This window comes from Podarcis muralis, chromosome 10, assembly GCF_964188315.1.
Source record: "Podarcis muralis chromosome 10, rPodMur119.hap1.1, whole genome shotgun sequence".
In the NCBI taxonomy this organism is placed as follows: domain Eukaryota; kingdom Metazoa; phylum Chordata; class Lepidosauria; order Squamata; family Lacertidae; genus Podarcis; species Podarcis muralis.
The window spans coordinates 62,409,521-62,434,987 of NC_135664.1; the positions used below are offsets into that span (position 1 = coordinate 62,409,521).

At 43.0% G+C, this 25,467-nt stretch overlaps 1 protein-coding gene across 23 annotated transcripts in view; it reads left to right on the top strand.

The window, feature by feature from the left end:
• The first annotated feature begins 7,648 nt into the window (after positions 1 to 7,648).
• The window catches only part of PLEKHA5 (pleckstrin homology domain containing A5), a 182,033-nt gene continuing 164,214 nt past the window's right edge, over positions 7,649 to 25,467 (top strand). For 22 of the 23 annotated variants that reach the window (XM_028746840.2, XM_077935257.1, XM_077935252.1 and 19 more), the window contains exons 1-3: positions 7,717 to 7,808; positions 8,113 to 8,189; positions 14,120 to 14,177. In XM_028746840.2, coding sequence (XP_028602673.2) covers positions 7,717 to 7,808; positions 8,113 to 8,189; positions 14,120 to 14,177 — 227 coding nt within the window. Of the gene's footprint in view, positions 7,809 to 8,112; positions 8,190 to 14,119; positions 14,178 to 25,467 lie in introns of all 23 variants that reach the window. The other variant, XM_077935272.1, reaches the window with a different exon arrangement.

Consider the following 25,467-nt stretch of genomic DNA (forward strand, 5'->3'; position numbering starts at 1 on the left):
TTCCAGCAAAGTGGACTCTGAGCCAGAGCGTCCTTTAATAAGCAGTTTGTGCTTCATTTTCCAAGCCTTATCTGCCTCTGCCATTTAGAATGAGCTGCTCCAAAACGCTTTCTGTGATAATTATTAAAGTATCAATTAGCCGCCTTTTGAAAATTGTTGTTTAAATGTGACAGTGAAGCTTCATACAGCTAAACCGCAAGAGTCCACTGTATTAAGATGCAGAGCCACAAATACTTCTGAGTCTGTTTAGACATAAGCATGCAACTTTGATTTCAATGGGAGAGCTCAGGTGTAGGATATGGAAGATTATTGTTTTTGTTTACAGGTGTGTGCAGGATTTCTTTTTTTAAAAAAAATATTTTTTATTGAATGATTTTATGTTACAAAACACAATACAGCCATACTACCACTTAATATAATTAAGAAATAAAAATTACATACATCAATATTTAGTTTGTTATTTGTTATTTACTGTCTTATTTCCTCCCAAACATTGCATACAACAACACACATATGTGCAGACACCCACACACCCACACCCGCTGTGTGCAGGATTTCAGTCCTGCTTCCGCCTTAAAGCGCAGCTTACCATGATGATGAAAAAAGTAAAACATATCCATTGACTCTCCATCACCCCTGTTCTATAATATGCTGCTAAATCAGGAGATGAAAACACTTCTGCTGCTTCCACCCATTTCCACTTTCCATTATTTCAATGGCTTCCCTTACCTCCTGTGTGCCCTGCTTGTTATGATGGAGCGATAAGGAGGGGGGGTGGACAAAAGGGTCGGTGGGAAAATGGGTAGGTTAATCATCTTTTGATTCAGCAGCAAAGGTAAAGTGGAATTTGCAGGGCTGCCAACAATTTCATTGGTCCTTCTCTTGTGCTGCAGCCTGACACGCAGAGCTTCAGCAGCAAATAAAACCTCTTCATTCTCCTTACCTTGAAAAGTTTCCCCACCTTAATTCTCTAGGGTCAGAGGGCGCTTGCAGACTGTCTCTGTTTTGGGGGGGTGCAATTCAATCACATGCCAGCAGATTCAGGTTGTGCAAATCATAGTTGATTGGGAGGGCTTGCAAAACAAACCTGCTTACTGCAAAAGATCTGACTTTTGGTGATAAAGCATGTGAAAGGGAAATGCGCTGGAAAGTGTAGAATAACATTTACTGTGATGCAGGGCTATCTAAACCACCCCCAAAACAAATCAAGATAGATATTCAGTAAACAGGTCATCTGGAAACACTGATGGTGTTGATACAGCCTCAAAAGTAGGGGTAGTTGGTTTTGTTTTGTTTTGTTTTGTTTTAAAGTTAAAAGTAAAGGGACCCCTGACCATTAGATCCAGTCGTGGCCGACTCTGGGGTTGTGCAGCTCATCTCGCTTTACTGGCCGAGGGAGCCGGCGTACCGCTTCCAGGTCATGTGGCCAGCATGAGTAAGCCACTTCTGGTGAACCAGAGCAGCGCACGGAAACACCGTTTACCTTCCCGCTGGAGCAGTACCTATTTATATACTTGCACTTTGACGTGCTTTTGAACTGCTAGGTTGGCAGGAGCTGGGACCGAACAACAGGAGCTCACCCCGTTGCGGGGATTCGAACCGCCAACCTTCTGACTTGCAAGTCCTAGGCTCTGTGGTTTAACCCACAGTGCCACCCGTGTCCCGTTTTAAAGTTAGCCCCTCTAAATTCAGTTAACAGCAGACATAATTCCTACTTGCTTTAACTCAATGAAGATGTTGACCCAGTGTGCGGCAGCGGTAGAAAAAGAAGAAGAAAAGAGGCAAATTCCATGTTAGGGATCGTTAGGAAAGGAATTGAAAATAAATCTGCCAATATCATAAGGCCATTATACAAATCTATGATGTGACTGCATTTTGAATACCATGGAATACAGTTCTGGTCGCCTTGCCTTAAGAGGGATATTACAGAGTTGGAAAAGGTTCAGAAAAGGACAAGCCAAATGATCAATGGGATAAAGCAACTCCCCTATGAAGAAAGGTTGCAATAGTGGGGACCTTTTAGTTTAGAGAAGAGGTGAGTGGCATGGAGAAAGGGGGCAGAGGGAAGTTTTTCTTTCCCCTCTCATAGCACTAGAACTTGGGGGCATCTAATGAAGTTGAACGCTGGAATTTTCAGGACAGATAAAATAAAGTACTTCTTCACACAGTGCATAGTTAAACTATGGAATTCACCCCCCACATGAGGCAATGATGCCCACCAGCTTAGATAGCTTTAACAGAGGATGAGAGAAGTTCGTGGAGGGCAGCGCTATCAACAGCTACTAGCCACGCTGGCTATGTTCTGCCTCTGTGGTTGGAAGCAATAACGTTTTTGAATACGTTTCTGGAAGGGGAGAGTGTTCTTGTGCTCAGGTCCTACTTGTGAGTTTCCCACAGCCACCATGTGGGAACAGGATGCTGGACTGTATGGACCATTGGTCTCATCCAGCAGGTCATCTTGTGCTCTTCCAGGATTTCTCAAACTTGGGTCGCCAGCTGTTGTTGGACTACAACAGCCATCATCCCTGGCCACTGGTTCTGCTAGCTAGGGATTATGGGAGTTGTAGTCCAACAGCAGCTAGGGATTATGGGAGTTGCAGTCCAACAGCAGTCCAACCCAGAGCCAGTGCCGCTGTGCAACGCATCTTAACCATTTTCTGTCGTGCTTTTAAACTGACCGAGTATCTTCTTTCATTTGATGGCGATGGGGAAAAGCAATTGATGCTCAAGTTTCACAAGTGTACCTGACCCACTGGGTAATTGTTTTTCCAGTATCTTCTGGAAACATTCTGCTCCAAGCTGGCTGCATAGCTGCAGAGTGAAAAGCCATTGCCTTTGCTTCTTTTTCTTCTTTTAAAAGGATGGTGCAGAAGGGGGAAAGAGGCAGCCTCACCAAATCTCTCAATGATTGCTTGGCTGTCATTTGCCCTGTGGTTCGGAGACTAAACTGCTACACTTCCCCACCGCCTGTGAAGACAACAGTCTGAGTAGGAAAGTTAATAAATTGAGAGTTCTGGCTGCTTAGGCCCGGGGAAGGTCCAGATGTAGAGGTGTTGCTGGATGCGAGGACTCCGGTTTCAGTGGCAGAGGGAGGCGCGGCCGACAGATTAAGATAATGAGGGGTGATGGTGATCTGATCAGAGACGGAACAGATGTCTCAGGGAGTGAAGGAGATGGGAGGAGACAGCATGTGTACGCACAGAGTAAGAAAATATGGAGGAGCGAGTGGTGAGATGGTGGAGAAGATATGCGAGGTTTCTGTGCCATATCGAATTCCTGGTGCTGGCTGGCTGTGGCTTATACTTAAGACATTGTCTTATATAGAATCAGATCAGCGGTCCATCTCATTCAGTATTTTCTATGCAGATGCAGGGAACCTTTATCAGGTTATATGCCCTACCCAGTAATGTTTGTGGGGGAAAGCAGGGGACATGATGGTGGTGGTGGGTGGGGCCAGGGATAAAAGGAGGCCTAGCAACAAATGCCTTTTGAAATATACTCGGAGTCGAGAGTGGATCTCATGCTCTTTATTCAGCTCATAGTGGTGAGGAGGAATGGAAGTTCCCCCAGGATGTCTGCTTTAAATACATTATTTACAGTGTAAATAACACAATGGGCCCCACGTGATTGGCTAATTCCGGGATTCACCTGTAGGCCAATCAGGTTGCGGATTCACTTCCACCCGGAGCTGGATTGGGTGGCTCCTGTGGACCAATCAGACTGCTGCATTCTGGATCCTATTGTTCTAGGGCCAATCAGACTGCTGCATTCCGAATCCTATTGTTCTAGGGCCAGTCAGACTGCTGCATTTTGGATCCTATTCAACTCAATACATAACACCTTTTTACAGCATGCTGGTTTCTACACGCCCTGCTCTTTCCCCCATCTAGGGAAGCAAAAGGCATTGTCAGAGTTGAAGGACACATTCCAGCCAAGCAAAAATACTCGAGGAGGATGTGAAACAGGAGCAGTGAGGGGAGGCAAGGGGTGGTTGTAGACAGTACCAAGGATCAGAGAGGGGGAAGACCCACCCACACTGACCTGGACTCTGACCGTAAAATGGTGTTAATAAAACAGAGCCTCACAAGAGCTGGAACACAGGGTTGGGTGGGGTGAAGGAGACAGCAGCCTTCTAATATAGAGGTGGGTGGGCAGGTAAAGAGGCGTATCTGAGGTCGCTCAGCCCCAGCCAACTAGAAAAAACAAGTGTCTGCTTGTGAACAAAACCCGAGAGCAGTCCTCACATCCATGGGGAAGGGCGGAAGGAGAGAAGGAATAGAGAAAAGAGGCGTATGAGACCATGATAATAGAGTGAATTTAAATTCAAGACATAAAAGATCTGCCTGCACAATAAAGTATTGTTTTTGCTTCTCTTTCCTTCCAGTCTTTTGAAGGCGCTCAGACACAGAAGCCTTCCGAGCGCTCCAGGTTGTGGTTGCGCCCATACCTGCTTAACTTTAGAGACAAAACTACAAAGGTGCAGCTTGTCATCTAGGGGAAGGGATGTGGTTGAAATGTGACCTCACTCTTGTGGCTGATTTTCCCATTAACAATGCAGTCATTAGGCTGCATTGTTATTACCTGCCAGCATATGTATATTTCCTTGTATTTCCTCAACTCCCCCCACCTTTCACATGACCTCCCACTTGACCTCCGTGATTACTCATTTTCAGTGATTTCTTTTTTGAAGCTGTCAGCAAAAAGGCATTGCTTGAGTGTCAGTTACATATTAAAAAGGGTATAGTCTTGCAAGAGCTGAAATTGGCTAGGTTCAATAGAGAGCTTGAGGAGGCCCTTGTTAGTTAGACACAGCCACACGAAGAGTACCAGTTCTTTAGATTATGCCTTCAGACACACAGCATGATCCAAAGCCAACTCAGTGGAGCAGTGCGTGTTGAAAAAAAATTAGTTTAAACATATCTAACTCTGCATCGAATTGCAGCCTTAGCTGGATTACTTGCAAAGTTGAAACTGACAAAAGTATTATCTAGATTTTGCCCTAGCTTAATTTGTTTCATCGCCTATGCAGCTACCCCTCTTTGCAGGCTGAGTGATCACTCCACTTCTTGCATGGCTGGCACTGAATCTTATGTTTTCATCATTTGTTGGGCAAGAGTGCTTAGGCCAGATGTTTTGTCTTATTGTTCTTATTCTTTTTTATGGCTGCTCTGCTTGCTATTTGATTTTTATCTGCCTTGCTTTATAGTACTATTGGTGATTACGTTGTTTTACATATTATATGGACTTCTTGTACTCCTTCTGGGATTGCCTGGCAATGAAGGGTGGTGTTTGTGTGTGTGTAAACAAAATCAAAAACTGCTTCTATAAAATTAATTTTTTATTCTTTATTCAATGTATTTGTCTCATAAAACAAATAGCTCTAGGAGACTTCCATACACACACAGTGTTAAGTTTAACAATAAAACATCAATGCTCCAAAATCTAACAGAGAAACTGCAATAAGCATTATTATTATTATTATTATTGGTCATCATCATCATAATCAGTTATATTAACTCCTTCCCATGAGGCATCCCAAAGTGATTTACAATATAATAATGCATATAAAAGTTTCATATTCGAAAAAGTTGAAGCAATATATAAAAACGATTAAAAATCAATTATTAATAGAAAACCAATTTAAAACAGTAACAGCACATAAATAAAATCAGTTCAAATCCAAGACAAGCACCAACTGGGATGAAGATTTTAGAAGGCTTGTGGAAAGAGGGACATCTTTAGCGGGCATCGGAAAGACAAGAGAGAAGGTACCTTCCTGGTATGCAAGGCCCAATTCCAATCCTGCGGAATGGACCCCCTGATTGGCTGGAATGTGCAGAATGCCCTCTTCTGCAGAACACAGTGATTGGTTGGGTGTGCAGAGGATGAGGCAATCTCTTGGGTATCTTGGTTCTAAGCTATACAGGGCTTTGTACACCTGTGCCAGTGTGTTGAACCTAGCTTGGTAGCTTAATTGGGATCCAATGCAATTCTTTTAGCAGTGGCATCATATGACAGCAATTCTCCCAGGGAGTCCAGCATCCTGTTCCTACAGTGGCCAACCAGATGCCTGTGAGAAGCTCGCAAGCAGCACCAGAGCAGAACTTCAGCCTTCCCACCTGCAATTCCCAGCAACTGGTGTTCAGTCCTACAGCCTCTGACAGTGGAGGGAGAACATAGCCATTGTGGCTAGTAGCTGAAGAGGAGAGCTGCCCGCCATGTGGGCAGTCCCACAAGTCCATGTCTAGTCACTGTTGGAAACAAGATGCTGACCTAGACAAACTATGTCCTGCCCAGAAGGACTTTTTTTGGGTCATCCTTTATACTGGGCAGAAATTTAGGCTCCAAGCCTAGATGCAGGGCTTCCTTCTGAGTAGGTATCCACAACATGTACTTAAAGCACATGACTTCCCCCCCAAAAATCCTGGGAACTGTAGTTTGGTCCTCGTAAAACTGCGTTTCCCAGCACCCTCCGCAATGTACAGTCCCCACGATTTTCTTGGGGGAGCCTCATGCTTTGAATGAATGGCATAGATCAGACTGCACGGTCAGGTTGCAATTCTGCCAACGCTTTCCTCGGGTTTATGAGCGCACGGGTAGGATTGTGCTGTAATCAATCCATCAGATGCTTCCGGCTGGACTTTGATACTGCTCCTAAATCCGTCTGTTTGCCTAGCAGTAATGTTCGCCTTCTCCAGAAACAAGGCGCAGCGGCTCCTACATGAGCAATGTTCCCACCTTCCCGGAATGCTGCGCTATCTCTCGCGCGCACATGCAGCACGGTGCTCAACGGTACTTAGTTTTCGCCCCCTCCGGAACCGTGGCAGAGCATCGCAGCCTTTGACGCAAACACCCCAAATGACTCCGCTGCCCGTTGACTGCCACCGACGCTCGGGAGGTGGGCGATGGAGAAAGAAAAACCCCAAAAAATAAAATAAAAAGGAGGCTAGTATAAATACGATAATTCACTCTCTCTCACACACATTTTGCTATGGCCCATTGACTAGCGCCAACGCGCGTGCATGCTGGGGGGGGGCGACACGACATGGCCTCACTTATGTGTAGAGATTGCGTGCGTGTGTGAACTAGTTAACGATCCCTTAAAAATAAGCATTAAAACGGACACACACCCCAAGCCCCTCTTCGCCCTTCCAGGAGTTTTTTAAGCAACACGGGAGCGCGTAACTTCCGCTGGTCGCCTATAGGAGGCGCGCTGTTGGGTTCCCCCACTCCCCACTTTGATTTCAAGGCGGGGTTAAAGAATCCACGGTGGGCGGGGCTTCGCGGCGCGCGTTCGCGAGCCACTGAGTCGGCTCCGGAAGGCGGGAGGGAGAAGAGCATCGAGGAGGAGGAGGAGCGTGGCAGGAGAGCTCGGTGCTGATTGGCGGCTGATAAGCCCTCCCCATGGGCGGGGGCTCAGCTTCTCTCCTCCTCCTCCTCCTCTCCCCCCCCCCCGCCTTTCCCCAACTGTCTTTTCTCACTCACTCCAAGCTCGCGCCGCCGTCCAGGTGTTTTCGGCTGGCTCGCTCGCGGAGGCGCGCGCGCGGCGGCGGCTGTGTTGACGGCGGCGCGCGGCGCTCCCTCCCTCCCCCGCCCATTCCCACTGCCTCGCGCTCTTTCCTTCCCGTGCCCGCGCGCGCGCCGCTTTCGCTCCGGCTGCTGCTGCTGCCGCCGCCGCTACTGCCGCCGCCGCCGCCTCCTCCGCCGCGCTCGGACATGGCGGCGGACCTGAGCGCGGAGCGGCTGCGCTCGCTGCCCGCCTGCTGGAGCTACGGGATCAGCCGCGGCGGCCGCGTCTTCTTCATCAAGTAAGCGAGCGAGCGAGGCGGGAGCGAAGGCGGAGGGAACGGCGGTGGCGGCGAGGGACGCGAGGCGGGAAAGGAGGGATGCATGACCCTGAGGGGAAGAAGAAGAAGAGGAGCGGCTCCGGGGCTGCCCGCCCGCCCGGGGTGGGGGCGTCGAAGGCGGCTGTGTGGCGGCGGCGCTGCTGAGGCGACCCGGGGTGGTTCTGAGGGAGGGTCGTCGTGGTCGGCTTTAGGGTCCGGCCGGGGTCGGGTCACCGCCGCGCGCTCCTCCTCCTCTCACGCGCCGCCCTGTGTTTTCTCCCCTTAGCGAGGAAGCCAAGAGCACGACCTGGCTGCACCCGCTGACGGGAGAGGCGGCGATCACCGGGCACCGCCGCAGCCCAGGTAAGGAAAGAAAAAAGACAAAACAGCGCAGCCCGCTCAGAAGCGGCGCTAACCCCACTTTCTCTCTCCCTTTCTCTCTCCCTCTCTTCTCTGTGTGTCATTCTCTTTCAGCACCCCCCCCCTCCCGTGTCCTCACAAGCCCTCCGTGGAAAAGAGTGTAGAGATATCTTTTTGCAGGGAAGGTGGAATAGAGTGAGGAAAGAAAGAGGTGGAGGTGGGTTTCTCGATTTCCCTCCCCGACTTACCTGCCTAGCCCTTCTTTTCTTGCTCTCCTCTCACACGCTGTTTTTCTCCTACACACAGGCACACAGCCCCTCTCTCACACCCTGCTCCTCCTCACGTGCTTAAAACCATCTTGTGGACTTGAAAGCTGACACTGAGTCACTCTCTGTGGCGCTTTCCTCCTCCTTTAAACATTTTGCCTGGAGGTGCTGTCAACTCCTCTCTCCATGTTTAAAAACCCTTCAACTTGGGCGAGGTGGGCTCTTCATACAAAAGCACCACAGTGAATCACCCCAATTCCCCCATGCCTGTAAACCCTTCCCTCACTCTTGTCCTTGGGGGGGGGGGGGGAAACTTCATACCACTTCTTGTCCTCCCTCCAAATAGAGCCACCACTGAGTCACACTTGCCACATTTTAATCCCTCCAATTTGTGGGGGGCTTCATATAAAACCACACACACATTTGAGCTTTACCTCACTCAATCCCTTCAATTTGGCATTGCAGACCCTCTTCATATATGCCTGTCTCTGCTACCTCTTGGACCACAGTTCCAATCTTGGCTCAGCCTCTGTCACTGGGTTTTCCTCTACATGTGCTTAAAAATCACTAAACTCTTACAGAACATCTTGGCTCAGTTTTCTTCTTGCTTCCAACCATAATCCAGTTTGACTTGTCTGTACCCCTCATTAACTTTACTTAACCTTTTTTCTTCTTTTGCTGTTGACTGGAGCTTTTGTCCTCACCTTCCTTGGGGAGGGGCAAAATGACAACTCATGCTCAGTGATCACTCATCTCCCCTCCCCCTTTCTTTAATAGGCCCTTTTCTGTCTCCCTGTAACCCATCTCTTTGCTCAACTGCTTCCCCATCTAATTACTCCATTCATTTACTACATGTTTCCAAAGTAGAGAGAGAATTCTCTTTCACCAAAATGCTTTGGCTTCACATTCAATAATTTGTTCTTCTTCCTCCACAAAAAACTCATAATGACCGCAATGACCCACAATTGAAAGGCATTATTTTATGCTTCAAAATCTCTTAACTCCCTCCCTCCCTTTTCAATGACCACTTGAAAGGAGTGTGCAGGTAGACTATCCCACACCCTTTAAATGAAAACTAAAACCAGCTGTGTCCCCATTCTCCAAGTACCTGCCATTTCAGTCTTTTGTGTTTTCACAGCATCTTTTGAGCTAGTTGTCTCTGACCCATCACTTTGTACACATTATCCTACTGCTCTACTGTAACTTTCCTTCCAATGAGCCTTATAGTCTGCATTCTCAAAACTAACTGATCTCTCAGTTGTTTCCTGCCACCCCCTCCCCATGGGCCCTCTGTCTCTTCAATGACATTTCCTTAATTCCTAAATCTTCTGTTGATAGCCCAGACTCTAGTCTAGGAAGTAAGGAGTGCACACTTCAGGCTAACTTTGTTTGAAGCTGGTCTGTAGTGTGACTGCAAAGTACAGATTTCACATCCAATGTGAAAATGGCTATCTTCTGCTTTTCTGGCTTGGATGAACACTCTGGCTTGGATGGATACTCTTGGTGGGAAATGACACACAAGAGGCTCAAATGCCCTTAAGTGAAATGTGTGACACTCCTCAATAATTTTAACTCCAGCAACTCTACTTTCCCTAAGACCTTACTCGTAAACATCGTCTTTGTCCAGCTCACCTCTATTACCGTACTGTCATGCCATCCTAGTTAATTAAATTGCACTGATTCACAATACCAATTAACCCTTAATCTCACCCACCCCTAACTAGGCAGTTTTCTTTGCTATATTTCCCATTGGCCTTCCAGTCCTTCATTATCTTTGTACTCCTAAGCAGTATTTATTATCAAATGTCCAGTTTACTAATTGCCTTAATTCACCCTCTCCCCCAAGTATATCTTCTTCTCTGACTTGTTAGCCATTGGCTATCCCTTACTGTTATTATCCTCATCTGTCATTCTGCTGTGCAAATTTTCTTTAGTAACCAACCCCATAATCCTTCTCTCTTCTTTGGGAGACTAAGCCCATACTAATCTTTTCCCACTTGGCTCCTAGATTTCAGCTTCTGAATTGCTATCCCTGCCCTTGCTCAGCTAACCTCACATCTGTTTTCTTATCAACTTAGTCGTGTTCCTCCAAAATCTAGCTACTACCCTGCTAAGCTGCAGAGAAATCAGCAGCTCTCTTAATGCATCTTCAGTGGCTGCATCTCCACCCACTGGACAAGCTTTCTGAACTGCTTTAAGATCTTCAACATAGCCAGATGAAACTTTAGCAAGAAGCTGTTTCTCCCTTGTCTTGCTTCTTGAATCTATTCCTACTCCGTTTGTGCTGCCCTATTCTGTTCTGCAAGTAGATAAAACAAATATAGACATTTATAAACACTTTGTGCAGTATGGCTATAGGGAAATGTTTATTTTCCTCAATTAAGGGACAGGTAATTATTCAGTATGATCCTGTGACAGTTGCCTAGCCATTCAGGGTATCTGAATGCATTGTAGGCTAATGGGAGGGAAATCATATTTAGCCAGCAGCACCCAAGTGCAGGTTGAATAATGAATCTCTCTGCAATGGTGAAATGTTCTCCGCAGTTAAAGTGTTACAAAAGTCTGCTATCAAAAAGGAAATAATTGTACAAGCTTTCAGTTGTCTTGGTTGAAGTATACATGCTATTCTACCTTTTTGTCTGCCTTTTATATTATAACTGCTATGCTTCTTTAAAGTAGCTCACAGCCAATGGATTCCTCTTCTGCACTCTCTTACAGTCGCACAGTCTGTATGCTTAAAGCTTCCTCCCTGTGCAGAACACAAAATCACTTGCTCATAGCTTTTCAGCATCATGATCTCTAGAGCTTGGCATCTAATGATGACTGCTTTGTGAAATTCATAGATAGCACTCAGGTGCATTCACCTAGAAACATTCCCTCTCAATCTAGGATAAGAGAGTGGGTGGGGAATGGTGGGACTGAGAAAGTGGGGGCAGGAGCTTGAGGAATAACTGGGGAGGAGAGCAAGGTAGAATTTGTCTCCTTTGCCATTTGTTTCTCTGGAGAAGAGTAGCAGCAGAAAGAGGAAGAGGGATTGGCTGGAAAAGGGATTTAAGGCAAAGCTTCCAGCTTTTCTACCTGCTGGCATAGTACACTGGCTGTTGAGAGGTGGGTATTTAGAAATGCAGTTTTTGTTTTTCATTGGTGTAAATACCTGTTGTAGGGAAAAAGGAAAGAGAGGGCAGCCTGGAGACGTTCAGTTGGTACATCTTTTTTGCATGTTTCTTATTCACACATTACATTGCTCTTTTGTCTTTACTGCATGTGACCTGGGAGAAATTTTGGAGGAGAGGTTCTTGTGTTCTGTTTATCACCCTTCCTAGTCATATTTGTGAGGAACGTCTTAGAATAGTTTATTTGGAGGTCAATGTTGAATGTAGTTGCATTTCACACTTGGCATTCATTAAGTAATGTATGTTCTCCCACTGTGTTTAAGCTTTTTCTCTCTGATCACATTTTGAATATATTCTGTTTCCACCATGCACATTGTTACTCTGCTTCATCAATTTGCCAGTTACGCCAAAACGTTAGCAACTTCCATGAAAAGTCAGGGGTTTTTTGTTGGCTTTTTAGGTAATGAACCAAACTTATTTTTTGGCAAATGGAATGCTTCATACTGCTGGCATGGTGAATTCCGAATAGTCTTATGATAATATTTGGATAACTGATCGTACTAATATACCAACCAGACCTGCTGTTCTTTTTCTTGCATGGGAATGAATGTGGAAAGCTTTTTTACTCTAGCTTGTGTAATATTCCCTGATACAAGTTTGCTGTAACTACTGCTTGAAATGCCTCATATTGGCATAAAATATTTCTCCAAAAGATTGTATCTCGTATAAACATTTTGGTTACTAGACTGGTGTTGTTCTGTTTCATGCTATGTACTGCAGCTTAAAAAAGACAGGTGTTACGTATCGCAATAAGCAAAGCCAGATGTATTAAGACAACAAAGGAAAATACAGTACTCTTGGCTAAGTGATTATTTTAGGCAGTGAAGCTTATGATTAAAAAAGCATACTGTTTTAGTAGTCTAGTTTTTTCCTCTGGTTTTGCATTTTTCTAGTGGAAGAGGAGGACAAGCTTTGATTTTGATTCCTCTTCTTAAAAGAGCCTTTAGTGATTGATGCTCCATTGCCGACTAGAGAGAAACACCGTATTTCTCTTCCTCTGCCACTGGATTAGTAGTGAGAATAAATTCTCTATAGTATTGTCTGGTCTATGAACACTTGCAAGCTCAACTTGAAGATATGGCAAGATGATGTAACTATGCTGTCATAACAAATAGCTTCTGTTGTGATTCTTACCCAGCTACCATTTTGGAAGTTCGTGACTTAGAGTGCAATCTTGTTCTTAGAGTGACTTGTGTTCAAATATGTTACAGCTGATAGTTACATGACTGCAAGTAGTGTCTAAAGTAATATGTGCATCTAAACTAGTACTGATGTATGTTACTGATGCTAGACAAAACTCCACGTGATGGAATATAAGACAAAGTCTAATATACAAATAGTTTCAGGAATATTTGTCTAAGAGACCAATCCAAGCACAACATCTGTTGGGATAGGTGAATTAGGATCAAGTGGATCTTATTCTCAGCCAGACTATGCTGGTGTAAGTCCCTCACCCTAGCCCACCCACATCTAAGCTGGTTGATCCCAAACCAGTGTATTTTACACAAGGGATGCAGGCGGTGCTGTGGTCTAAACCACTGAGCCTCTTGGGTTTGCTGATCAGAAGGTTGGCGGTTTGAATCCGTGTGATGGGGTGAGCTCCCGTTGCTTTGTCCCAGCTTCTGCCAACCTAGCAGTTCAAAAGCATGTCAGCGCAAGTAGATAAATAGATACCGCTGTGGCGGGAAGGTAAATGGCGTTTTCGTGTGCTCTGGTTTCCATCACAGTGTTCTGCTGCACCAGAAGTGGTTTAGTCATGCTGGCCACATGACCCGGAAAGCCGTCTGTGGACAAACACCCGGCTCCCTTGGCCTGAAAGCAAGATGAGCGCTGAACCCCATAATTGCCTTTGACTGGACTTAACCGTCCAGGGGTCTTTTACCGTACCTTACTTTACACCAGCATAAACCCTGAAAAATTAGCATGCTGGAGGAGTGGTGTGGGTGGAACTAGGTGGGGAGAGGTATAAATTAGATCCTAACTATGTTCAGCTGTGTCATATGACCTGCAAGCCAATGGAATTTACACCAGCAAGACGGTGGTACAGTCATACCTCGGGTTAAAGTAGCTTTGGGTTGAGCGTTTTCGGGCGACGCGGAAGTAACAGAACACTCAAAATGACGTCATGCGCAGATGCAGCAAATTGCAACCCACGCAGACGTGGGTTGCGTGTGCTTCAGGATGTGAACGGGGCTCCGGAATGGATCCCATTCGCATCCAGAGGTATCACTGTATATATCAAATTCTATTTTAAAGACTTGTTTTCCCTCTGTCATATTAAAGCTGGCTCAGTTAGCAGTGGCACCACTTCTGAGTTTGGATCTAACATACTTTATGTGGGTGTAAAGCAGAATGGCTTCCCCATACTTATTGGCTTTTTTTGGGAATTTCAACCACTAGTAAGTGTACAGATAAAAGCATAGATTAAAAATGCGCTTGGTTACATTCAACTGGTTCTGTCATGTGATCAAATGCTCTTTGTATTGCTTCTTAGACCTACCCACAGGCTGGGAAGAGGCCTATACATTTGAAGGTGCAAGATACTACATAAAGTAAGTAAGATTCTACATTTAAATACATTATGGAATATGCTGCTGAATCTCCGTATGGTCGTATGTCCCTTATGGAATTATATGCTGTGCGCATTGAGAGTAGTGAAATGTCTATATGCTTATGTGAAAGTATCCTGTAGAATGGGATTTTGGAATGTTAATGGCATAATTGTATGATAAAGATTTCAAGGAGGGTAGACTGGCATTTGTGACATCGTGTCTTTTTATTTTTGCAGTGATCCTCTGAGGTAGAGTAGACTGTGAAATAGCAACTTGTCCGAGGCCACTTATGCATGCATCTCATGTTCGTAATGCTCCATAGCTGTGTGGGAACCTGATTTCACATCAAAACTTAACACTCTCACTCCTACATACCACTTAGATCATTACTCCACTTTTAAATATATTAACATATATTGCTTACACCAAGCCATGCTTAATTCTATTTTAAACTTTCTATTTGCCAGAGGTTTCATTGTCTTTTGTTGTGATTTATACAGCTGGGGCCCTAGCTTTCAGGGATTTATAATGTTTAAAGTGTTTTGAATATTCTAGACGAAAGTTGTACCCCCAAACAAAGTTAGCCTTCAAAAAAAGACAGGATAATTGTGTGGTTACTATGCGGTCGTGTTATGCTTCAGTAAACTGTGTTGAAAAATATTGGGTTGAACCCAAAAGTGTCTTCTGCTTGCAGAAGGTATCTGCTGTTCACAAAAGTGCTGTTTTTAAATATTTCATTGGAAAGATGTACAAGAAAAAAGAAACTTTATCCAAATATGTTCTTACACAAGCAGAAGCATGAGACCCATCATAGACCTTCCTATTATCACAGTTGGAACATGTTTCCCTTCCACTCACAGCTCAGTGTGTAACATCTGCTACAGCAGAAAGATTTCCTTGCTACCAAAACCGTATTCAAAAGCATTTGGAGTTTTAGGGGGCTTTAAATCTTGTCTGGCTTAATTTGATCTACACCTCACATTTTACAGCATGCCTCCAAGTGATAAAGTTTTTTCCCACGGATCATTATATGTTTTGAGTTGTTCAGTTGGTTTGATGGGTAATATAGCTAGATATTTATGGATGAGGAAATACTTTAAAATCCCTGTCCTTGTCTGTTGCTTGTCTTAGCTCTTTAATATGCTGCACACGCTCAAGCCACGCCTTGACCAATTTTCTAGAGCCATTTCAATTGACATTTAACCCCAGCTTTGGCATGAAAAATGCTTTGGAATGATGACCTGTGTCAGGAGAGATGCGGGGCCCTGTTAATTCTCCTTAATCTCTCAGTAGCTTTTGATACCACTGGCCATGGTATTCTTCTGGAGTGGCTACCTGAGTTGGGGTGAGCAGCAACACTTTGCTGTGTTTCCTGATCAACTCGGATTGTTGTTTCCACAGGCTGATGCTTAGGGAGTGCTGTTCAGGTCCAGAGACCCTTCATTGTGTGTTTCTGCAGGGTTAGGTTTTATCTTGTATACGGTTTAACAACTACACGAAACCGCTTAGTGGAGTCATCTGGAGTCCTGGAGTACATTGTCAGCCAGACAGTCTGAGTGCATGACACCAGCCCTGGCCCGACTTCATTGGCTACCGGTTAGTTCCTGGGCCCAATTCAGAGTGCTGGTTTTGAGCTTTAAATCCTTATTTGGCTAAGGACCCCAATAGCTCAAGGACTGCCTCTCTCCATATGAACCAACTTGGACCTTGTGATTGTTATCTGAGGCCCTTCTTCATGTGCCCCTTCTTTGGGATGGTGATAGTGGCAACATGAGAACAGGCCATTTCTGTGGTGGCTCCCTGCTTGTGGAATGTCACTCCCAGGAAAGTTTCCCTGGTGCCATCATTACTGTACATAGCTTTCTCTGCTACATTTGAATTTCTTTTTTCGCCAGGCCTTTGGCTCTTATTAATCTGTGGCTTTCTTCTGGAATATTTGATTCCTGCCCCCCCCCCCCCTTTTTAAAAAAGATTGTATTGTAGATTGTTATTTGTTTTTCTTTCATGTCTGTTTAAATTTAAGTTGCTTTGAATTACCTTAGTAAAAAAAGCATGCAATAATTTTTAATAACAACAATAACAATGATAATGCTGCATGTTGCCTTATCTGCCTTTCACCCTGGGGAGACAGGCTTGCAATAATAGCAGAGAACAGGTCTTGTGAGGACTCTGGGAAAAGATTCTGTATGGTTTTCAGTTTTAACACCTTGGTTGGGAAGAAACATCCATTAAATTTGACTTGAAGCATAAAGACTGTGGCTCAGTGCAGGGCTCATGCTTTGCATGCAGAAGGTCCCAGGTTCAATTTTTGGCATCTCCAGGTAGGATTGGGAAGAGACTGCCTATTGACTGACAGGAGTTCGAGGTTTTCAGTGTAGATGGCATTGAACTAGAGTGACCAGTGGTCTGACTTGGTGTAGAAGAGCTTCCTATGTTCTTTATTTATTTAAAAAAAATATTTATGACTGGGAAGAGGTAAGAAGCTATAAATGTTCAGCTTTTGTGTCAAGTCTTGTTTGGAAGATAGTATTTGCAAAGCCTTGGGGTAAATCATAGCTAACATGCATTCATGTAGTCCCACTAATATCGTTAACTTTACAATGATTGAGTGCCACAGAGGCTGCAATTCTAACATGCATATGTTTGAACCATTGAAATCCACGGAGCTTATCTTGAAGTAATGCTTGCAGTATTGGAGTATTGGGCATAAAAGTCATTTTGTAGTGGAGACTCTCTCACTTTCTCTTGAGAGTTAGATGTTCCAAACCATATTTGAGTGCTTACTAATTTCTGCCTTCATTGTGACACCAGGAGAGAGGAAGTGATGTTCCTTCAAGGCAGTTTTAAACATGTTTCTAAAGGTCTTCTAATGGTTAAAATGCAGGGCTACATGTTTAAGTACCTGAGCCTGGTTCTCATTGCTATTCTGTCCTTTTCCCTGTATCTTAACAAGTGTGGGCTTGGCAGGAGAATAGTTTTTTCAACAATGCAAATGTAATCTGAGGCTGTAGTCCTGTGCACGCTTGCAATTTCCAATGGTGTGACTTGCATATGAGTAAATATGCATAGGATTGTGCTGTAAATTACAGAATGCATCCTATCTTCTCCTATTTATAGTTATGTTATTAACAAGCAGCCCTGTTTTCCTATATGCACTGTTCTACTTCTGTACAGTTCTTATATGATGTAAAGCTTTAGCATCGACCATGGTATCCTTCTGGTGTGGCTAAGTAAGGGGTGGCTGGCACATCTTTTCAATGGTTCAGGTGGCATGGAGTACCTTCCATCAGCTTGGGCGGGTGGCCCAGCTGTGCCCCTATCTGGACAGGGATAACTTAACTTCTGTTGTCTATGCTCTAGTACCCTCGAGATTAGATTACCGTAATGTGTTATATGTAGGGCTGCCTTTGAAGACTGCTTGGAAACTTCAGTTGGTGCAAGCATCAGTGGTTAGGCTGCTCACTGTGACAAGGCAGTTTGAGCATATTGCACCAATTCTGACCTGACTGCACTGTCAGTTAGTTTCTGGGCCCAATTCAAAGTGCTGGTTTTGACCTATAAAGCCTTAAACATCTCAGGAACGCAATGCTCAAAGGACTGCCTCTCCCCATATGAACAAACCCCATATGAGGCTCACTTGGTGCCTTTGTTACATATCTTCAGGCACCAGACGAAAACATTTCTCTATAACCAGGCCTTTAGCTGATTAACCTTCTATGGCCTTTAAATGTATTTGTGGGAGGGAGGCTATTGGTTTGTTTTTGTTTTATTATGTATTTTGTGTTCTCATTTTGTATTTTTATGTTGTGAACTGTCCTGTGATCTTTGGATGAAGGGTGGTATACAAATTTATTTTTAAAAAGGGCTCTTACTGCTGAAAATAATTTTTTTTAATCATTTCATCTTACAGCTTTTGTGGCATGTTAAGTACAGGATGTTATCAGAACTGCTAATTGAAAGATGTGTTGCTGATAGTACTTGAACATCAACTTGTTCTGTTGTCATTGAAATAATTATCTAAATATTGTTCCAAAGCTCAGAAAAGCATATGTTGCCCTTCTCTGCAGCACTCTTGGCAAACATGGGAATAGGGTGCTGTATGAATCTGCCTGAAAAATATGCATGTTTTGGAGAGTGCATTGTGTTTGCAATATACTATTGCCATATGAATAGGGGACGCGGGTGGCGCTGTGGGTAAAAGCCTCAGCGCCTAGGGCTTGCCGATCGGAAGGTCGGCGGTTCGAATCCCCGTGGCGGGTGCGCTCCCGTTGTTCGGTCCCAGCGCCTGCCAACCTAGCAGTTCGAAAGCACTCCCGGGTGCAAGTAGATAAATAGGTACCGCTTACTAGCGGGAAGGTAAACGGCGTTTCCGTGTGCGGCTCTGGCTCGCCAGAGCAGCGATGTCACGCTGGCCACGTGACCCGGAAGTGTCTCCGGACAGCGCTGGCCCCCGGCCTCTTGAGTGAGATGGGCGCACAACCCTAGAGTCTGTCAAGACTGGCCCGTATGGGCAGGGGTACCTTTACCTTTACCTTTTATTGCCATATGAATAGCAAAACTTCACTACTGTGCCACATTAGGCTGACAGTTTATCCACTTTTGTTGGTGACATGTTCTTCATAGGCAGGTGCAAGAATGTTCTAATAGCTGGATTTGAGATAATATCTCTCGACAAGAGCTCCCCTTAATCCTTACTAGTTGAAGATTGATTTTTGCTCTGCAGCATGAATAATCAGATTCTTTATTAAATTGTAAGGGCACTTCTATGGTTTATCAAAGATGGAAGTTTACACTGGCATTAACTAATTGGGATCTTTTTTTCTCCAAGCAGCCTGATTTTTACTGTTATATAGCTATGATGACAGCTTCTCCCCCTTCCCAAGCTACACTATTCTGGATCTCAGGCCATACTACTTTCCACATATGTTGTCCATTGTGCTGGGACTTAACACTTTCCACGTATATTTTCCATGAGGCATGAATAATTTGGTTAAAGTTCCAACTATGATAGTTGCATAGGTACAGCTTATTATGGGGGCTCATACTACTTAACTATTTTAGATACGAAAAGGGTGAGATTGTGACCCATGCCTTCCACCCTGCTCAGCAACTTCCTAGACACACAACCACAAAAGCAGACAAGGATCTTCCAGGGACCCTGCCCATTACATGCCTCCTATCCTGCCCCCTGCAACGTATGCAGGGATCCCAGCCCTATAACCCTGGAAGGGACCCTATGCAAAACTATGGCCAAGGGGAAAACACATGCTCACAAACTCACTCATGTACTCCATCTTCCCTGACGAAAAAAGATTCTTTTGATTTCTGACTTAAATGATCCAATAATTGGCATGTATTCTGTGTGTGGAAAAGCTTCAGAAAAAATACCAATGAACTAAAGCATCAGTCGTCTTAAATCCAGGGAGGCCTTCAAGCCATTTTGGCTTGATGTGAAGTAAACACTTATTAAAAATAGATCATTTGAATCAGAATGCACTCATAGAGCTGAACATAGCTAGTCAAATGTTTATGTATTGGATATTTCAGTGTTGTTCAGCATTTGGGAAGGGGGCATTGCACTGCTGGCAAGTATCTGTGAAAAGGTTATTCACGTGAGCAGTGCCAGAGGAAGGAGATTCCACATACATATACCTTGTTGGAAAGGTACCGAAAGGATGATGGAGCACATGGGTAAGAATATTGTTCCCATTTGTGCTCTGTAGGCATTTTCTTACCCATCATGTTCACAGCTGAGCTTGAGAAAGCTGGAGGGGTGGTGGTGGCAGTTTTAATGGTGGGGCAGTGGTAGTATTATATAAGAGGGACCCCTTTTGCTTGCCACTCTGAGCCCTCCAAAAACTCTACAATTGCCCTCCTTCAAAACGTAGTGATGAGCAATTTGCTTTTAGCCATATAAGTAGTCTAGCTTTCTACAAACTACTGTATTTTCAACATATCTAAGCCTATAATATTCTTATTGGGGATATAATTAAATATAATAGGCCTTTTCATTCTAAAGTTATTTTTGAGTTTAAATTCATTTATTGGATATGTTTGCTAATAGAACTGTTCACTGCTTTCCTACATGCATTCATTGAATATTTTTCCCCCTCTGGTTGTAATTGTAGCCCATTAGAGGGCTATATGAAAATGTGTGTAAGATTAGGAAACTTGATGACAATATTAAGTATAATTTCAACATGCTGGTTGACTAAGAATATTTAATGATTTTGCTTTCAGTGTACATAATATGTTATGCTCATCCATGTTTGAAATCAAGCCTTTGAAAATGTTTTTTGGTGATGCATCTAATAAGTTCTTGGTGTGCTTAATGGGTGTGTTGCTGAGAGTGGTATTGTACTTTTATGGCTTTGATTCAGTAAAAATGCTAGATAATTGAGGTTTTGAGAAAATGAACGTTAAGCATGATTTATTTATTTATTTGCAGATATTGGATAAGTGTTTCAAATTATATGTCGACATTTTGACTCATTTAAGAGGCTATGATTATTCATTGGGCAATTGTTATCCATATTCTTATCTGTTTTCTTCTTGGAGCTTGGTTCTGTGCTAATTACAAATGGGACCTGAGCTCCAAAACACAGACTGGTAAATAGAGTTCTGTTTGCTTTGGGTAATAAGGTTTTGTCTGAAGGTTGTGATAGCATTTTGTGTTTAATGAGCTTAGTGAAGGATTTCAAATTTTATTGTAACTTGGATTAGAAGAAGAATATAAATACTGCAATTCAATAATATGGGTTAAAAGAAAAATCTCCTGCAAAGCCTTAAAGACCAAAACAATAGTATTGGAGACTTAAACATTTTTATTTACAAGATGCTTAAAAAAAATCTTGCGCAAACACACACACACATTCCCTGCAAGCAAACAGATGTTAATTGGCAACAGTGAAGGTCAGACAGAACATGAGTGTTACATTCATGAAAATCTTTGTTTCTAACTTGTCAGTCTTTTAGCAACCATAAATGACAGGGAGTTTGCAAACGTTGGTTTCATTGGCTTACCTCAATAGTTCATAGCTCTTTTTTCCTTGTTATCATTTTATTTTTCACAGACATTGATGCTCTGTATAGAAAACATGTATCTTGAACCAATTGTATTTAGTTGTGTTTTGGGGTTAACAGGGAGTGACCTAAATCTTGGGTGATGTGTTTGTAGCATTTTCTCTGTGTGATGAGGGTTTTTGTCCCACAAAACTGTACTAGACAGTGTTCCTACATTAAGCTTTTCTCTTAAGGACATGATTTCCCTGTGGCTACCAGGGACACATGTTGTAGCCAGAAAGGAAGAATTGTGGGGAGTGGCAAGTTGGCAGAATAGTGTTAGGGTGTCTACCATTTCCCCCCCTGAGCACCATTTTTGTAGAGGAAAATAGGCTTTTGGTAAATTTGACAGGTGTTATAATACAAAATCTTCCTAGTCTGGCAATACTGCATTTCAAAACATGATCTACTCTCACATAATAATATTGAAAAGGTTTCATTGAAGTTGTGGTCTTAACTCTTGCATTGAATTGAAACTTAAAATGCTTCATCTATAGCATTGGATATGTGGGCTGAGATCTCAGCTGAGCTTTCAGGTTGCTATATTGCCCCACAATTCCCTGTTTGAGTTCAAGGAAAGTGAACTGTCTGGAATGACTTTTGCATGCCTGGCACCATATAGAGTTTGGAAACATAATTAACCTGTCTCTTGTGGTTGAGTTGCAGCATATGGTGGAGCAGGTGGCACTAGAGCCATAGTGGCATCATAATGATATTTCTTCTGTATTTTAACTTGTATGGTGTTTTGGGTTCTTCTTTTTCAACTTATTACTGCCCTGAACAAATACATAAACAAATTTCCCATCCTGATTACTCTCATAGTGGCATATGTTGTTCCCCAAAGGGGAAAGAGGTCAGACATTTTGAGAAATGCTGAAAAGTTGGTTGGCACGTAAAAGAAAAAGAAAGATGAAGTAAGTATAAAGGGACTGGGGATGAAGACATAACTTTTGATGGATGCAATAATAGAATAATGAATGGTATAGTTTTTGTAAAATATGCAGGGATTTATGATATGTAAAATGAACCATGGAAAGAAAAGAAGGGAAGTCATTGATATCTTAAGGATGTAAAACGAGTATTTTAAATTGTAAAAGAGAAAATTGAATAAAAATTCAATAAAAAAGACATGGCTTCATCTTACTCCTACCTTGGGGTATAGGGTGGCATAATAATAATAATAATAATAATAATAATAATAATAATAATAATAAATGAAAATTAAAAATATATTGAAGGACAGGGTTTATAGTTGGAGATGTTGTGTAAATTGGGATGAAGAGTCAAAGGCCAGGTTGGCTAATGTATCTTGGTTTAATATTGGCTTTGCTTAACAGACCCATGTTGAGTTTTTCTTTAAGAGGTATTTGGCATTATTAGCTAATTATTTTTTTTATTGAAAAAGTAACTTCATAAACTGTTTCTTTTGAATTGTTCACTTTAAAAATTCGAACATAAGGTCAATCTAGTTTATTTCGAGCAAGACAGAAGTTGTTGGCAGCTAAATGAGAAGTTAAGAATAATGTTCCCCCAAACATTTTGAAAGGAAGAATCAGAAACACACCTTAGTACACCATCTTCCACAATGCTTCTAGTTTTGGGGGTGAGAAGAGAAAAGGCATAGGATAATAGTTTCTTTGACCCACATTTACCTATCTTGTTTCTTGCATTCACTGGCAGCTGTCTGCACTTGTGAAATAAGTTGCTAATTAAAACATGGTAGCACCTTTTATTTTCCCAAGGTAGATACATCCTTAGGATGCTTTAATTATGAGCGCTTCTTGTCAAGTTCTGTTTCTTTGCTAAGTGCATCATATAAATCTATGAGATTGCTATCCTAGATAAGGGTCTTCAACCGCTATAGTAATACAGTATAAATGTTCATTTACTTGGCTACTTCAGGATACACTTTGTCTCTTTCAAAAGTCCATATATCTGTACCTAAATACTGAATGTGTGAAATCCTTTTTTGGATTTCCCTAAGAACTTGTTTATTTTAATCTGGGATACCTTACCTGTGGATATTGTTAATGTGTAAAAGAAAATGAAGGGGTATAAACATTCAGCAAGAATGCACATTCTGCCTACTTTCTGAGAAACTAGAGACTAACAAGTCATAGTACTAAAACAATATTTTAAATTAAAACAAACCCTATTAAGTCCATTTGTAATGTAGCAGGAACCCCCCCACCCCAATCATTCTGTTTGTACAAACTTCACACACACACACACACACACACTACATACGCCACATTTCTGTTATAAATTCATAGAAAATCAACCATACATCGGATTTGCACTGTTCCATTTTTATTTTATTCCATATGAAAAGAACTAACAAAGGGGGGTGGCTTGGCCCTGGTCAGCCATAATCCCTTCACAGTCTCAGCACATCTGCAGGAGCCCTGCCCAGTGGCTGTGCAGACCCTGATGATCCCAGACAGAAGACAATCAAGATCACAAAGAACTTGCATATGGGAGTGGATTCAGCATGGACTGAAACAAAGGACAATGATCAGATCTTCCCTCAGGGGGCAGGAAACTGCAAACTCCCCTTTGTCTCCTGGAAGTGACTCAAGGGGTAGGGGGGGAAAGGAGGAACCAGCCAGGTGACAAGATACTCAGGTTACCACCAACTCCTCCCTCAACCCCTCCTTTCTGTAATGTATGCATGATGTTTCTGGGGGTGGGCTTGACCTAGAGGAGGGGAATTTGAAAAGTTTTTATAAGACCTGGCACACTATTTTTCTGGGTCTTTCCTCTCACCTGCAAGTGAGGGGAGCACCCTGTCCCGACAGTCTTCAATAAAGACCAAGCCTACAGGCTGCTGATTTGCTTCAATTTACTCTGGTTGGTGTCTTTACTTTTTGCCCAAGGGAGCCCTCAGATTTTTCCGGCAACAGTAAGAAACATTTAAAAATCCTCTCCAGTAATAAATGCAATAGTGAAGCCTAAATCCAACAGTGAAGCGAAGACAGAAAAAGAATAAGCTGAAGACCCTTTTGAAAAGCCATGTATTTACTAGTTGTCTGAAATCATATGGTGGCAGGGTCTGACATGCCTCCCTTGGCAAGGCATTTGAGAGAGTGGGTGCCACCACAGAGAATGCTCTGGTTGTCATCAGCTGTGTCTCATAAGCTCAAGACATCTAGAACAGGGTCTGAGATGATGGTTGGAACATGGACGAGGTGGGGGTGGGGAGTATGAAAGAAGACTGTTCTTAAATTGCCCAGGTCCCAGGATTAACCACCCTTGAGTTTCAGAGGCAGTGCAGTACCATCAAAAACATTTTATAAATCCAAACAAATAGATTGCTCTGCCTACCAGCAGTATTTCTGTTTTGTGTGAATTAAGGCACGACTTTTTCTGCCCCCCTCAAATCCTTCATACGTATAGAACAGTGATTCAGCCTTTCAGTTGCCTTTCTAGGATAGTTAGAAATGAGATAATGAATTGATATAAAATAATAATTAATTATTTATACCCCGCCTATCTGGCTGGGTTTCCCCAGCCACTCTGGGCAGCTCCCAATCAAATTTTAAAAACACAGTACAGCATTAAACATTAAAAACCTCCCTAAACAGTGCTGTCTTCAGATGTTTTTTTAAAAGTAGGAAATTATAATTATATATAATTATATAAAATATTATTATTAGTATTAGTAAGTCATCAATGTATTGACAACTGCATAGTTCTAATCTCTGCATGAACTCCCCCAGTGGCTTCATGTTGATATTTAGTATGGGGAACAAGATAGAACCTTGCAGTATTCTTTAGGCCAATTTCGAATGGGAAGAGGAGCAGCTTGCTTTGCTTTGCTTTGCTATTTTATTTTATTATTTTATTTTATTTTATTTTATTTTACTGCCAAGATCACAGTAAAATACAAGAACATAAAAATACAAAATGAGAACACAAAATACATAATAAAACAAAAACCAACCGGTAATCCCCCACCCACAAACACAATTAAAGGCTATAGAATGTTAATCAGCCAAAGGCCTGGTTATAGAGAAACATTTTTGCCTGGTGCCTAAAGATATGTAATGAAGGCGCCTGGTGAGCCTCCCTGGGGAGAGCATTCCACAAACGGGGAGCCACTGCAGAAAAGGCCCGTTCTCATGCTGTCACCTTCAGGCCTCTCAAGAAGGGTCTCAGATTATGAACGCAGGGTCAAGGTTAGTTCATATGGGGAGAAGCGACCCTTAAGGCATTGTGGTCCTGAGCT